A 15,624-nucleotide genomic window follows, 5' to 3' on the forward strand; every position below is an offset into this window, starting at 1 on the left:
ATCATTTGTCACCTGAGTAAACAACTTATCACTGTGCCTGAGAACTGTGTTGCATCCATAAGCTGTCCGTGGGAGTTCAAGGAACAGGATGAATGCGTAGAAATCAGTGCCACCAGTTTAGCTCCTTTGGGGATGTTCTAACTTCCACACATGCATTAAAAAAGGGAAAGTATTAACAGTGCCTAGTAGATGATGCATTTGGTGCTGAAAAATTACTTCAGTTATGAACCACTGGCACAGGGTGCCCAGAGAAGCTGTGGCTGCCCCATCCCTGGCATTGCCCAAGGCCAGGTTGGACAGAGCTTGGAGCAACCTTGTCTAGTGGAAGATGTCCCTGCCCGTGGCAGGGTGTTGGAACCGGATGATCATTAAGGTTCCTTCGACCCAAACCCGTCTGGGATTCTATGGTTTTAAAAGTTTTAAGCGGGTATTTAGTTACAAGTCACTATAAAGTGGGATGTACCCTAGCTGTGACACGGAAAGCTGCAGTTCTAACAGGCTATTCAAGCCTTTGGTACTGAGCTCCAGGGCTGCGGGCGGACACCTCTCCTCTGCGCCGTTTACAGGGGGCAGAGGATGCTGCGGGCTTCGCGGCGGCCCAGCGAGGTCCGCCCGTGCCCGTGGCACTGCCCCGGCCCCGGCAGTCCCGGCCCCGACTCCCGGACTACAGCTCCCGGCAGCCGCAGCGCGCCGGAAGCGCGGCCCGGTAACGGATTGCCGGGCTCGGCGCGGGGGATTTGGACTCGCAGTCGGCGGGGCCGGGGAAAGTGGGAGGCCGGGGTCGGTTGGGACTGGGCCGGCCGCCATGGCCCTGGCAATGCCGGTGCCCGAGCCGCTGTGGCCGGCGAGCCTGTTCCCGCTGAAGGTGCGTGAGGAGTGGCGGGGCTTGCTGCGGGCACGGCGGGAGGGAGGACGGGTAGGAGAGATGGCGGCCGGGGTGTCAGCGAGACGGCGGGCACGCGGGGCGGCGGAGGCCGGGCCGGGCCCTCCGTGTCTCTCCTCCGCGGCGGGATGAAGGCTCTGCCCGCTCCTCTCCTCCGGGCCCCGTCGGGCCGTCAGCGGGCCCGATCGGAGCGCGGCTGTGCCGCGGGGCTGCCTGCCGCCGCTCCTGTCCGTGAGCCGCCCTAACGGCAGGCGTGGAGCACCGGTTCGCCCGGTGCGGGCGGTTTGCGCTGTCCTCGGTGTGAGGGCGGGCAGCGAAACACTGTCTGGTGCGAGCCCTTCGGTGACCTGCGCTTCCTTTGCAGGCAGTGGATAACTTGCTGCGGTGTGGGATATGCTTCGATTACTTCAGCATAGCCATGATCATCCCACAGTGTTCACACAACTGTAAGTACAGTGTAAAGAACACCGTTACTTATTGCACTGGAAGGGCTGTAAGTTTCTTGCTCTTGCAGGACTCACTCTATCCTGCTGCCTCCTGTACTAACTTCAGGAGTACTAGGTCCATAGAAGTCATCACAAAACTGCTGCTTCTTTTCCATTGTAAATCCGTGCCTCCTGTCCTTGATTAATGTATGGAAGGACAGTTAATACATCACTATTGACTTGATGGTTGCAGTTTAAATTTACTTGAGTTCTATAAAACATTGCACAGAAACAGCAGTTCTAATAAAAATTGCATGAGTAGGAGCCAAGGTAAATGGGGCATTTGTGGCAAGTCACTACAGGGGTGGTGAGTTCATTCTTCCCTTTATCCTGTGACTTTATGGAATTTTGAATCAATGTATTTCGTAAGGCACGTTGCCCTATGTTCCAGGGAGTGTGTCGTGGCCCTGTGACTCCAGGTGAGCCTAGTTTGCCATTCACTTAACAGATTAAGGCAGTCAGGTAGGGCTGAAGAAGGTGTATTCAAGGAAATTTTAGGGAATGGTTTTGTCTTCACACATCTTTCTCAGGAAACCCAAGACTGGAGAGCAACTGTATGGGCCCTGTGGGCCAGCAAAATCCTCTTGCGCCTTAGCCAAGTGACAGAAAACTATTGAAAAATGTCTCAAAAAAGTTTTATCCTTTAGAATTTCAGAGACAAGTCATCATTTGACCATTTATTGTTTACTGGAGTGTAGAGCACAGATTACCCATCCTTTATTTCTTTTATAAAACATGTAGCTCTTCTTGTGGCTTAGCCAGCACGGACATTTGCCACTGAGTGAAAGCTGTAAAGCAGGCAGCAATCCTTCCTTGTGCAGTTACAGTCTTCTGACAGCACAAACACTAGTCTGGATTAATGCTCTTAAACGCCACTTATTCCTACAATTCTTCATTTAAATATCTTTCATAACATCTTGAGGGTGGAACAAAATGCAAAGCTGTATGGCAGACAGCATTAAGTGTTATGACCAAAATTTTCCATGCTACTCTGTCTGCCTCAGGCTGATAACTGCTGGAATGTGGTAGCAAAGCAGTTTTCTGCAAGTCAGATTAGGGGGAAGTTCATTGCCTTTTCTCATGTTAAAATAAATGTTATAATTGTTTTGTTCAGAAACTATAGCACTTCCTCTTCCTTACATGAAGGAGGGCATTGTAGTTGGGCAATGAAATTTAGTTTAGCTTGGCAAAACTATCATGTTGAAAACACCGTATCTCTGGTGGGGAGCACTGATAATTCTCCACAGTAGCTGGTGTTAGAGCCTGCCTGTGACACAGCTGAGTTGTTGAAAAGACACATTTAATTCCACCCTGAAAATTGCAGAAAGCCTAAATTTTCCATGATAAATCAAGATTTCTTGAAGTATTTTCTACTCTATTGTCTCTGTGTAATCTCTTCTATCCACTGACATTGTACAGTTGGAGCAAAAAGCCCTCTGCCATTAATGAGTAATTTGTCAATAGATAAAAATGAAATACATTTGCTTGCGAAACCTTTTTGTGTTTCTTTTAATGGTTTCATCACAGGGCTTCCAGGCACATCTATAATTTGTTTGTACCTATAGCCACATGGAATTTCTCCTCTGCTCATTCAGGTAGCAGGGATCATTCAGTAGCTCTCTTAATGGTGATTGTTTAACTTTCACAGTGCTTTGCATTGTATCATTAGTGACAGTATAGGTGTGCCATTCATATTTCTTTCACACATAAAAAGCACCTGAAGATGAATGTTTTCTTTAATATGGACATCTCCTCAGGGAAGAATGAATTGTGACCCTGAGATTTCTTGAACTTTCAGTGTGGGAGGACAAGCTTGATCGGCTCATGCTGAGCTGATGCGGGAGGTTATTTCTGCCTGGCTGCTTCTTGTGGGCACCACTGCTGGCGTGGGGATGTGTAAGTGTGTTCCTCCCCTGCAGAGCCCAGGCAGCTGGAACCAGCCAGGGGCTGGTGGCTGGCGGTGGTTGAGCTCTGCATTCTGTTGTCTCTGCCATCAGGGCACTGCCCTCCAGCAAGGGATGGAGCTGGGGATGGAGGCAGCCACCAGCCCCAGTGAATTTGCTGAAGTTGGGACCTTTATCCCCAGCACAGCTGTGGGCGAGTGCAGCCCTGACCTGGGGCCAGTGTAGCTTGGCAGGCTGGCAGGGGAACCTGGATGTGTTTGACTTGCTCGTAGAGAAGTGGCTATAGCTGCTGGAGTGAGCTCCTTTTGTCACCCATGATTTTCCTTTCTTTAAATGTATTGAAATTACTACTGTGCTTCCAGCTAAGCAGGTTTCAGAACTGCTTGCTCACTTAAAAAAAACACCCATGGTATTCAGTGCGTGGTTTATAAGTCGTGGCATTACTGACTTTTCTTGTGCCAAGCTTGTTTTATTCCTCTTTCTTCTCACAACCTTATTACTTCCAGTTTAAACTCCACAGAGATTGTAACTTCCTGGCAGCAACTTGTATGCTTTCATTCTGTCATTGAGACCCAGTGATGCTCAGCTTAAATTGGTACTTTGGGATTCTCTTTTGTGTACTGAAACACGGTGCTGTGGCTGAGTCTTGTAACTAGTTTGGTAGATGCAGGTTTAGAGGTGGGTTTGGTCTGTTGGAGCAGATGAAAGTGAACTTTGTGACACCTTTTAATTTTCGGTGTATGTGCCACCTATAGTAGACAGAGACCTGTTTTGTTACCCCAGGAATGGCAGGCTGAGTCCTGTGCCATGGTGGGGCCATTCCTCCCCTAGGAAGAGGAGGAGAAAAGGGACAGGGGGCAGAGAATTGTGCATCTGTAGTCTTCTTTGCATGGGCCTAGAGCCAGCCCTAAGCACAACGTTAAGGCTAAGATCTTATGTGATTTATTATCCTCAAACATGCTTCAGCTGCCCTTGGCTATGAGCAGCGATGGTTGCAAACAGAGGTCAGTCCCACTGCTTACCCACTGACTGGGTGTCAGATGCTGGCAGGCAAATGTGTAATTTGATTCATCTTCATACAGTTAAAGCTTTCTCTTTTTTTAATGGATCTCTCCCTCCATATCACATCTTATATGTAATGTAATTTTTGAGTAGTTTGATGGATTTGTGGTTTTAAGTGTTAAATTGGTGCATTTATGCTCCTGTTGCTTCTCTGACTCCTTCATAGAGGGTTTTTGAACTGTATCTGCTTAGGTAGCTGTTGCTAAGTGTGTTAGTGCTAAGACTCTATTCAGTAATGATATAGTAAATGAATGTCTGTTTTGCTAGAGTGTGATGAGACTTTTTATATCTGAAGTGGTATGAAAGCTTACAGATAACTACAGAAAGTAGACTAATTTCAAGAATTTACTGTGACAAAATGAAGCTTATGGCATAATTCACCAGAGTCTATTGAAGCATCATGTGATGATGATCCAACTGCTGTTCCAGGGAAACATTTAAGTGTTAAAGAAATGACAGTAAACATCTGCTATTGACAGAGAGACTGAGATTAAATGTGGAAAAATCCTTGCATAAAATACAGATTGGCTTTTATTTGCTGCAATCTTAATTTGATGGAGAAATTGTGTATTTTCAGTATTGGTGTGTTGTGGTATAGTTTGCATATATTGTACAGAAAAGAAAATCTACTACTACGGATGTTGAACCGAACATTTGGAAGAATGCCTCTTAATAAATTTTGTATTTCCTTTTTCCAGACTGTTCCCTTTGTATACGCAAGTTTTTGTCCTACAAACCTCAGTGCCCAACATGCTGTGTGGTGAGTGTTTGGTTTTCTTTTCCTCGGCTTGTTTTCTGTTTATTTCTTGGTGAATTTAAGGAGCTTTTTCCTTTGAACTGTGCTAAATAATTCTGGTTGTATGTTCCTACGTTTTCTTTTGGTGAGCAGCCCTTTGGGCAGCTGGAATTCTCCTGTTTCAGCTACTCTTATGTCAGCATAGGCAGAAGTAGATGGAGCATCAAACCTTGGTTTTGGCTCAGAGCTGTGTACAGAGTCCGTCACAAAACATTTAACATTGCCTCCTAGTCTATTAAAATACATCACTGTTTAAAGCATGAGTGCTGAAATTTAAGCACTTAAATTTTCCGTGGCCTCACTTCATCTTTCCAGGAGTTTTTGGAAGTGCCCACAGGCCACCTAGTCCTAAAACTCACAGACTGTACTGTGTAGCCTTTCTGGGGATGAGAGGACTGTGTTACCCACCAGGGAGAGGGGGTGTTTGCCGGGAGAGTTAGGTTAAATGTGGAAAGCACTAGAGGCAGGTTCAGCCTCCTCTGCAGGTGGGTGATTATTGCAATCAGACTTGGAGGCTCGGTTTTGATTAAAGAACAGAGAATGCAATTTATTCTAGGCCTTAATCTAACTTTTCATCTTAAGCCAGTTGGGCTTTATTGAACTTCTAAAAATGGTAGGCTACCTAAAACTAATGAATAGCGCTTCAGGAATATTGGCAAAATATAAGTAATTTTCTTCTGTGTTTCTAAAGAATGAACCAGGCTAGATTTTTCAAGGCTGGAAAGCAGGTCTGTTTGTAGCTTTGCCAGTTTCCAGACATTCAAACAAGTGCAGAGGACATTTTACTGCTGTCTTCTTAAAAATCACAGGTATTGATATGAGCAAGACTCATAAAAGCTTTGAAACAAAAGAAAGCAGAGAGATAAAAATCAGAAATGGTATAAAAAGAATTAATTAAAGGCCCAAAGCCATCTCATAATTCATATTTTCATTCAATAATCAGAAGATTAACATTTCCCTTCATCTATTTTCAGGCCTCACTGATTAAGGTGCTTATCAAATTCATGGGATCCTTGGTTTGGTATTCAATCTGTTGGAGACTGGGTGCGCTGGATTTTGTTTGCTTTAGCTTTATGCTTAATTTTTATCTATTACCTGCCATTTCCCAGACTTGCAGTTCTCAGGCAGTTATTTTAGGTTTTTTTCAGGAAAAATGTTTATGCATCTTCATTCACACAGCAGTTTAGCAGAGGTAGTTGAGACATTGATCCGAGAAACAGACTATTGATCACCTGAACATTTTCTGGGTACCTGTTATTTTCACTGCATCTGAAGGGTTGTTTGTTATTTTTCCCTCCCTTTTCTTTCTCTTTTTAATAGGCAGTCTCAGAATCTGACCTGAAAAATAACCGGATATTGGATGAACTAGTAAAGAGCTTTAATTCTGCAAGGTAATCTGTAATTTTATGTATTCTCCTGGTTTGGCAGCTGGATAGGTGTGACTTGCTTTGTGTGGCCAGGCTCGGAGTCCTTGTACAGGAGCAGAGCAAGGAGCAGTGGGAGAATTGAGTGAAAAAATTGTGGTGTCACAGAACTGATGTCAAAGACCAATGTTTGTCCTTTTGGAAAAATCCCACAGTTTTCTAACTTGAGGTTACTGTCCACTCAGGTGATGTGTGGAGGGTGCGTGAGCTCATTTTGATTTTACTTCCGGTTAGCTGCTCTGTAAAGTTGCAGTCTCCCACACGCAAGAAGTTGAGCAGATGTGTCAGGATTCTACAAAGGTCCTTCTTATGTGTGTAGGGGGACTTCTAGGTTTTGTCCAGTGATAATGGTCAACTTGCAAGGGAAGCCTGCTGGTGAATTCCCATCACTAGATCAGAAAAATGCAGGCATTGAGTGAGCTTTACTGGATAAGAGGAATAATATGGAGTGTTGTGCTTTCACCTTCATTACCTTTCTGTTAGTTTTTAATTAATCTTTGATCTCCTCATCCCTTTTGTCGTGGTTTAAACCCAGTCAGACAACTCATTCACTCACTCCCCCCCCTTTCCTTCCCTCCCCCTGCTCCTGGAGGGACGGAGAGGAGAATCAAAAAGAATGTAACTCCCACGGGTTGAGATAAGAACAGTTTAGTAACTAAGGTATAACACAAATCACTACTGCTACCACCAATAACAATGATAAAGGAAATAACAAGGGAAGAGAATACAACATCTCACCACCAGCCGACCCATAACTCGCCCCCCCCCAGCCCGACCAAGCACTGACCGATACCTCGTCCAACCCTGCAGTCTACCAGCCCTTCCGGGTCACTCCCAGTTACCTCCTGGGCATGACGTGCTGTGGTATGGAATACCTCTTTGGTCAGTTTGGGTCAGGTGTCCTGTCTCTGCTTCCTTCTGGCTTCCCCCCCTCCCTGGCAGAGCATGAGGCTCACAAAGTCCTTGGCCAAACCAAAACATCATTGTTATCAGCTCTGTTCCCAGGCCGAAAGTCAAAACACTGCACTGCACCAGCTACCAAGAAGGAGAAAAATGACTGCTACTGCTGAACCCAGGACACCTTTCAAAGAGAGTAAGAATGACTTGGCAAACACTACAGTAAATATATGGGATTTCTTCTGTTATATTTGTTTGCTTTTGGTCAGAAGCAGCTCAGTGATTTGCTGGGTATTTTGTAAGTATTCCTACGCCTGTAGTAGAGAAATACACTCCCAGGTTTTTTGCTGAAATGAACTTGGAGCTTGAAGTCAATACGATTCTTGGCTTCATATGTGATAGGAAGTGTAGTTCAGTTTATGGCTTTGTTTCTTGGGAGAGTCTCTGTCATGAAGATCTAATCTTCTGTATGACCACTATTAGATTGAATTGATTTTATTTGACGAATTTAGATTCTATAGTTCCATTACTTTAGCTTGAACTCTATCGTTGGTGTTTCCTAGTGATAAATGGATTACTATTTTTTTTTTTGGTAATGTCTAATTTTGTAGGGAACAAGTAGTGCTGACTTGGATGCATTATGATATTGAATCTTAAACGACTGCTTTAATGGATCAGTATAAATCTTACCAGTCAACGTAGTTTAATAACCCTTCCTTTTGTGATTTGGAGTTCAATTTCTCAACGTAGAGTTCGATCAGTCAGACACAAACTGTAGCGTCCTGTTCTGTGCTGGCTGGGGTAGGTGAGAGTCGGTGCAAGGTTCTTTCTAGATCTTGGTAAGAAAGGCCCAACAAGAGATGGCTTACTAAGAGAACTGCTTTAATGAGACAGACTTATAAGGGGACTATAGATAGCGAGTAAATCTCATGTTGCTTCAAATGCTGGGCAACCTGTGTTTGTGCCTCTCTCAGCTCAGGGTTGCGTTTGTGCCTCTCTCGGCTCAGGGTTGCATTTACTCTGCAAGTGGTCTTGAATTCAAGGGGAACGCTGCTTGCCTGGAGAGGGTTATGTGATATAAGTGTCATTAAATCGTAAGAGCATTGTTAGTTTCTGCCCTGGTCATGGTGGCAGAGCTCAAATCTTTGGTCTCCTCCTCTCCTTCCCCATCTGCTTTCTTTCCTTTTGGCCTTTCCCAAAATAAATCCAGAGTCTAGAGATTGATTTTTTGAAACATGCTAAGCTCTTCAAAGTCCATCCTGACTTGACTTTGAGCCTCAGGTATTTTAGCGTTTATAAAAATTAGGACTTAAATCTTTTCAGTACTTCCCAAAATGCAAACACGCTTCTTAAGTCAGGCCTGTAGGGAAAGAAAATGTTAATGTTGGTAGTACTCAACAAAGTAAAAGCTGTGTTCTAAGATCAGCGTGTGCATGGAATGGAAATCATTCTAAACAGACCTGAGTGTTGATCCCACTTATACTTTAGCTCCATGTTTAGCTCATGCACAAGTGTTTGCAGAATTAGAGCCTTTGTGATCATCTGTGCTTGGTAAGTATTGTCTCGGAGTCCTGCTTCCCCCTGTAGAAGTGGTTGACTCTGATGTTTCCCAGTAAAAGTGAAGATGTTGTGTTGTTCGTTATGACCCATTACTATTATATTCTGTGTGGAAGGGTAGAGGAGCATCCTGAATAGGATTTAATAGGTTTGAATTCACATTGTCCTGCCCTTGTATTTGGGTACACACAAAGATGCTGAGCAGTGAAGGAGTTAAGGGAGTTCATTGCTCTGATTGATTATTACCACAGGCTGCTGTCAGGGTGAGAGCAACCTTTGCTCAGCGTTCTCTCTGCTGCTTGTGCTGCGCTTTGCAGGCATCATTCATCACTCTGACCAGGTCAGGAGAACAAGACAGGGAGTACTATTTGTGCCATCTTTCCTTTATGAACAATATTTTCAGTTTCAATGAGGCCAGTGTCTTCAAAAATAAGTTTTGGGGTTGTTTTGAAATTAATTTCATTGTCCTCTAAGGAAGAGATCATTTTGTTAAAAACTGTCAGTTTCTGCATCACCTAGTTAGAAAATTTTGCAAGAGCAGTTAAGAGTTACACTTGCATAAGTAGAAAAGCAGTCCTTGCTGAAAATGATTTGGGCTTTTTTTTTTTCATACATAGGGATGAAAAATATGTTTTACCTTCATGTTTGTTATCTTGGTTTCCTAATCAGGATTACTTGACTTGACTATGAGTCAGAGGAATAAACACATCTACTCTAAACACATCTACTCTGAACACTATTTCAGAGAGCAGGTACTGTCATTTCTATATACTAATTAAAGTTCCAGGAGGACAGGAGGAGTTTCAAGGAAAGACATTATCTTTTAGTACAGCTAGGACTGTCCTGTGTGAGCTGTTCCTGGGAAGATTCACAACTCCATCTCTTCCCTGGAATTCATTTACGTGGAAGCATTAGATTCTCGCCCACTTTCTCTGCTTCATAGCTGCTTTGGCAAAGGAGAAGTAAACAGACTGGAAAATGGGAACCTGAATTGCGATGTGGGAGGACACTGAAATTTTTTTATGGGTCTTGCAGACATGAAGAAGTTTCTCAAGATGTCTGTGCTGTTACTAAAGCATGCCTGGCACAGAGGATGCTGTATACAGCATAGTAAGATAACCATCCATTTTTCGTTGAACTAAAAAGAGTGTAACTCACTGTCCTAACCCAGTGGTGGTTAAAGAGTGTGGGTCTCAGAGGAGGATATGGGTAGTGGTTGTAACAGTGTGTTAGGACTTACTAACATCTGGCTGATGCATCTTTCAGCCTTTAAAGGGTGCTGCTCCTGCTCTTAAGCGGAGGTTTGTCACCTGTGATGCATTTACTGCTTTTGTGCCAGGAAGGTAAAACTGTATCTGTTAAAACCTTTCAGAACCGATAGTAGCCTGTTAAATTCCTGAGTATAACAGGTAGTGTTGAAAACTGCGTGCAAAACACAGCGCTTTGAAAACTGTGTTGTCCTGTGGTTAACTGGTAGAATCAATTTCTAGGTGAGCTGGACAGTCTGCTGAGGGTAGAGGTTGGGATTCTTTATCAAGTGCATGCTTTTTCTTGACTGCTGTCTGTCTCTGAATGAGGGATGAGTCTTCCAGTGTAGTCACACTTGTCCCAGTTGCTCCAATGACAGCTGTCGGTATCTCTGTGGATAATGAGCAGTTTGAGTAACTGATGGCAATGGAGTGGAGTGGCAGTTGATAAGGGTATTGTCAGAGAGCATTTGGCTGCATGAGGTGTGCCTGTAGTCCTCTGGCTCTTCCATCCCTGGGCCATGGGGTGCTCCGGTGTGGGGTGCCAGTCTGGGGAGACCCCCTAGGTGTCATTGCACAGCCAGTGAAGCTCTTAAGTGGGTCCAAAATACCACACTCTGGGAAAAGCCAGTCCAGAACTTTCTTCTTTTTTGAATTTAGTACTAGCATTCTATGCATCCCACCAAAAAAGAAAAAAGGCATACAGAGATTTCATGTGTGTTTTGGCAAACAAGTTTTCATATTGTTGCCCTAGTGTTCTTTCCATTGATTCTGTGCCAAGATCAGATCCTTTCAGAAAGTCTATTCCTAAGTCTTTGTTCTTCAATACAAAGAAAAACTCTTTGATTATTTGCAGACCAATGATGTAATTAAAGCAACTTTTATTATCAATTTATTGTTAGGATAAATTTGGGGTTTTATATTGCGTGTCCAATTTCTCTGTTTTATACCAGATCATATTTTCTTGAGACAACTGTTACTACAGAATCTGAAATCTCTGTTCAGAAGATTTCTCTGTTCTGGCTGCCTTCATGCAAATGTTAACAACTTACATTTGAAGTGAGATGGTCCTCCTTTGGGTAGTCCATCCTGTCAGCTCTGGAGCACCTCTTCTGAGATCAGAAGTCTATCCTTTTGTATAGGACACACTGTAAAAATGCCAAGCTTTGCACTCAGCCTTTTGCTGTGTGTCTGCTGCCTGCTTCTGCTGGCCACTGAGCTGCTGGCCTCTCTTCAGCCCTTGGAGTCGCTCAGCTGCCCCTTGCTTGGGTTTGCAGTCTGCTTGGGTCCAGGCTCACCTCTGAGCATGTGTACTGGACTGGTAGCCTTCCTGAGGGACATATCAGACTACTAAAGTCTCTGCATTGGAGAATTCAAGGGACTATAAGCTGTGCTGTTGTGATACTTCTTGAGAAAGAGATGTTGAGAAGAAGATACATGAATCAGTTTGAAGTCTGGAGAAAAGATAAACTGATGTGAAGTTTGAATTTTAGGAGTGTTGTCAGCTAGTGGGAACACACTGGGAAATACATTTTGGCTAGTGAATGCATGTTGTGGAAAAATAAACTGACTTAATTGGTAGTTACAAATAGAAGGTGTTACTTTGACAAGAGGACGAGCTCTCAAAAACAATGGAAATACACTGAAAAGATGAAGAGGATCAGTTGTATTCTCTAGATTAAGACAGTGAATATAGGCAATGGGCTAGTTCAGTTATTTTTGCCTTTTGGGGCTATGTTGTTCCTTTTTTTTTATGGGAAAACTAAACTGATACGATGCCAATGATTGCATTTATGGATCTGGTCTGTTATCTGAGCCATGCAGAATTTAGCTTGCTGTAGCGTTAGCAGCCATAAAGAATAATATGATAAGACAATGTGTTGACTTTAATTAGCTACTTTAATGATAGGCTGCCTGTATGAAAACGGGGGGGGAGTCAGAAGAAACAGATACTTTTTATATAACCATAGGATGAACTCCTTGTATAAAGAGGGGAATAATGTTAAAAAAGTCTATCTTTGGTAGACTACCCAGCTGCTTCCTTTTGTGGATTAAACTTTGCCTGAGTGTGTTAGGAATAAAAGGCAACAAAGTTTGTTTGATTTTGAACCTGATCATAGACTATAACCATCTGTGATGTGACAAGTCTTTGGAGGCTATAGTTTGTTACCCTCAAGTAGAAGAAAACCGTGCATTTATCTGCAATAAAATGAGATATTTTGTCTGCCAGTTATTGCTGCTAAAGCTGTGTTGAGCAATGGTACGCGGTCAGACATTTCTGCTACTTCTGGATGAAATACACCCCTTATAAACAGCAAATGCGAGGTGAGAGTGGGACAGGGCTGTGTGAAGGCACTCCCTTTATGTTCCCATTAACTAGCTCCTGAGGTCCCCATGGAGCTGATCCTATTGTCAACAGTAGCTAGACCACTCTGTGTTCATGTCAGCTGGGGGATTAACCTCCTTAAAACCTTCCAGTCTGTATCTAGGCATGAGCAGACAGAAAAAACATAGTTTTGCTGGCACACTTAATTGTACTTGCTTGCACTGCAGAAAGTCAGGGAGTCCTGGGACAGATGTGAATTGCCACTGACAGATGTGGTCACTGCCTCCAGTAAGCCAAGAAACTTAAACTCCAAATCAGCCTTCTGGATCTGGCTTGACTGTAACTATTGCAGGCATTCAGTTGTGGTGGTTCACCCTCTTAAACTGGCAGTATTGTGGGGTTACCCGATGACTTATGTGAACTTCTCTTTGAAAGATATATGTGCAGACAGTTCTTAATTAGTTGTTCTTAGATAGAAAAAATCTTTACCTTAAGACTGAGAAGTTTTCTGAGTACTTACCCAATACTGAAATGTGTTGAACTGTGAAATCTGAGTGCATAGATGCATTTCAGACTTCTTATGGGCCTTGTGTTGTCATGAAAGTGCTGTAAGAGATAATTTTATGGCAGCGCCTATTCTGTAGGTACATCACCCACAGTCCTCTGTTCAAGCTGAGGACCTACAGATGTTCTACTTTCAGAGGCTTTGTCACCCCTGGTGCAGTGGATTGTGTCTCAGTCAAAGCTGTAAAGCTGCGGCATTTGAATAAAGAGCATGCACTTGCTGAGCACTGGCAGTACTAAAAATCCTAGTGCCTGAAAAAGTCAATGTGTTACAGATGGGAAGGAGGAGGACACTTTGGTGTTACAGACTTGTTTGTGGTCTTTAGGGGCTATCCATCCATGTCTGAGGGACCCCAAGCATCTTGTGCAGTTGTAGTTACTAGTGCACAGGGCTGGTCTCCTGGGAGAAGTGAGTATCATCTGTATTGTCCTGTGCCCTTAATGCATCCCTGCCAAGGATACTGTTCTGGCTTAATTTGTCTTTGATCGAGTTGTTTAAAATACATGGTAAAATAAATAGGATTCTGCAAAGAAACCTGGGGCAGGGGTAGGAGTAAAAAATATAAGGAAGAAGCTCTTTACTGTGAGGGTGGTAAGGCACTGGAACAGGTTGCCCAAAGAAATGGTGGATGCTGTGTTCCGTGTAGTGTTTTGAGAGGCACTTTGTTATAGTTGCAAAGTGCAATATACTTTGTTTGAAAATCAGGAAGCTGCTTTTTAGGCTCTGTAGAGCGTGGTGAGGCTCAGCTGGCGTGCTCCTGGTTTGTGTGGGCTAGCAATTCCCCAGTGCTGTGTGCATGTGAGGGAGAGAGGGAGGAAGGAATGGAGGAAAAGCTCCATCTGTTTTTGTTCTGGTTTCTTCTCAAAGAAAAAGCTGATACTGTCCATTGTGGCTAACTGCGTATTGTCTTCTGGATGCTTCTAGACAACAGCTGTTCCAGTTGGACTTGGATACTCCACTGATTTCATCTCCATTGGCCTGTAGCAGGCATTCAGCTGGCAAAAGCCACATTAAGAGTTCTGTATCTTGGACAGCTGTAAAAGAAGACGTGCCAGTGATTGGCAGTTTCTTGACAAAGAAAGAAGTTTGCACCTCAACAAAGGCAGACGGCCTGGCAGGGACAGATGAGAAGAGTTCGAAAACTGAGGAACACCGTGACCTTTACAGCAGTTCTGCAGAGATTGATGATAAAAACAATAAAGTGGGATCACAGGAGAGCCCCAAGTGCACCAAAAGTCAGGAAAAGCCTTCTACATCTGTGGTAAAAGTAGTCAGGAAAGGTGAGATGCTTAATTTTTGGTTTTGCCCAGATCTCTCCCCCAAGTCCATGGCTATGGTTGACTGCATGCTTTAGAGGACCTTCAGTACTTGGCATTAATCTCCTTTCTCTTCATTGTTTTCCCTTGCATTGGCGTGTTCAGATGCTTCCCATATAACTGCTTCATTCAGATTACTGCTTATGTGGCGCAGCTCTGCTACAAGCATATCTTGATGAGGAAGTTTGGGCTGATGCCAAGTAATTAAATGGAGTTGAGTGCTTACAGATTCCTTTGCTTTGAGTAACAACTCTAAAAAAACAATAGTTGCACAACAGATTTAGTAAAACTGAAGTAATTTTCTTTTCTCCTTCCCCTTAATGACCAGACAGACATTTATTCTGCTCTTGTATTCTTAAGTAACCAGAAGCAAGGTATTTTATAGTGTGTTTGAGAAGTGCACTCAAAATCAAAATGATCATGGCTTCAGTTTTGTTAATATTCCTGTACAAGCACTTTCCAGAAGAAAGTACTCTGCTTTATTCTCCTATAATTCTACAGTGTTAAAATGAATTTATTTTGAAGCATGAAAATGCCTATTTGTACTAATAAACTACAATGAAATGACAGAATCCTCTTAGTTTTGACATGATGGCAGCCGCCCCATTGACACAAATAAAAGCCTATACTAAAATAAAAGGCCGTGTAGGAGTACAACACTGATACTTGCTAGCTCATATTTATCTATTCTTTTGTTTAACAATTTATTCAGCTGGAACTCTGAAGTTCATATTTATTCATTAGCTGGGTAAATACTGCTTAAAGATGTATTACAGCCAGAGAAGTAGCCATGTGAAAATGGCATCAAATTACTCAGAAGTTATGTTTCCAAGTTTTATGTATCAGACTTGCGTTAGTAATTTAAAACTCATATGAAATTTTACTGCTCATTTATTCTTGAGCAATTGAAAGTTTCACTTGCTTACCATTTTATGGCCTTATTAAATCTTCAAGCATGCATTACATTGAAATTATTTCCACAAATGCAAAGTAGTCGGTCAAATAATATCAATGAAAGACTTGAAATTGAGGCAGTGCTGAAGTGGTTTTAGTAAGTTGTTTTTTTTCCCCGTGTTAAGAATTCAAATGTTACATCAAATACGATAATAGATGGCTCAGAACTACTGTGTTATGTTAATGTCCCCACTTCTTTCTTTCTGTT

The 15,624-nt window shown here is 43.1% G+C and overlaps 1 protein-coding gene across 1 annotated transcript in view; it reads left to right on the forward strand.

Moving 5' to 3' along the window:
- Positions 1–563: 563 nt before the first annotated feature.
- Positions 564–15,624, forward strand: part of RAD18 (RAD18 E3 ubiquitin protein ligase) — a 58,582-nt gene continuing 43,521 nt past the window's right edge. The window contains exons 1-5 of the mRNA XM_062610787.1: positions 564–865; positions 1,248–1,329; positions 5,033–5,094; positions 6,451–6,521; positions 14,071–14,426. Coding sequence (XP_062466771.1) covers positions 806–865; positions 1,248–1,329; positions 5,033–5,094; positions 6,451–6,521; positions 14,071–14,426 — 631 coding nt within the window. The 5' untranslated portion in view covers positions 564–805. The remainder of the gene's footprint in view (positions 866–1,247; positions 1,330–5,032; positions 5,095–6,450; positions 6,522–14,070; positions 14,427–15,624) is intronic.

Source organism: Pezoporus occidentalis, unplaced genomic scaffold (genome assembly GCF_034315485.1).
Source record: "Pezoporus occidentalis ecotype Australia unplaced genomic scaffold, CSIRO_AGI_Poc_V1 ctg149, whole genome shotgun sequence".
In the NCBI taxonomy this organism is placed as follows: domain Eukaryota; kingdom Metazoa; phylum Chordata; class Aves; order Psittaciformes; family Psittacidae; genus Pezoporus; species Pezoporus occidentalis.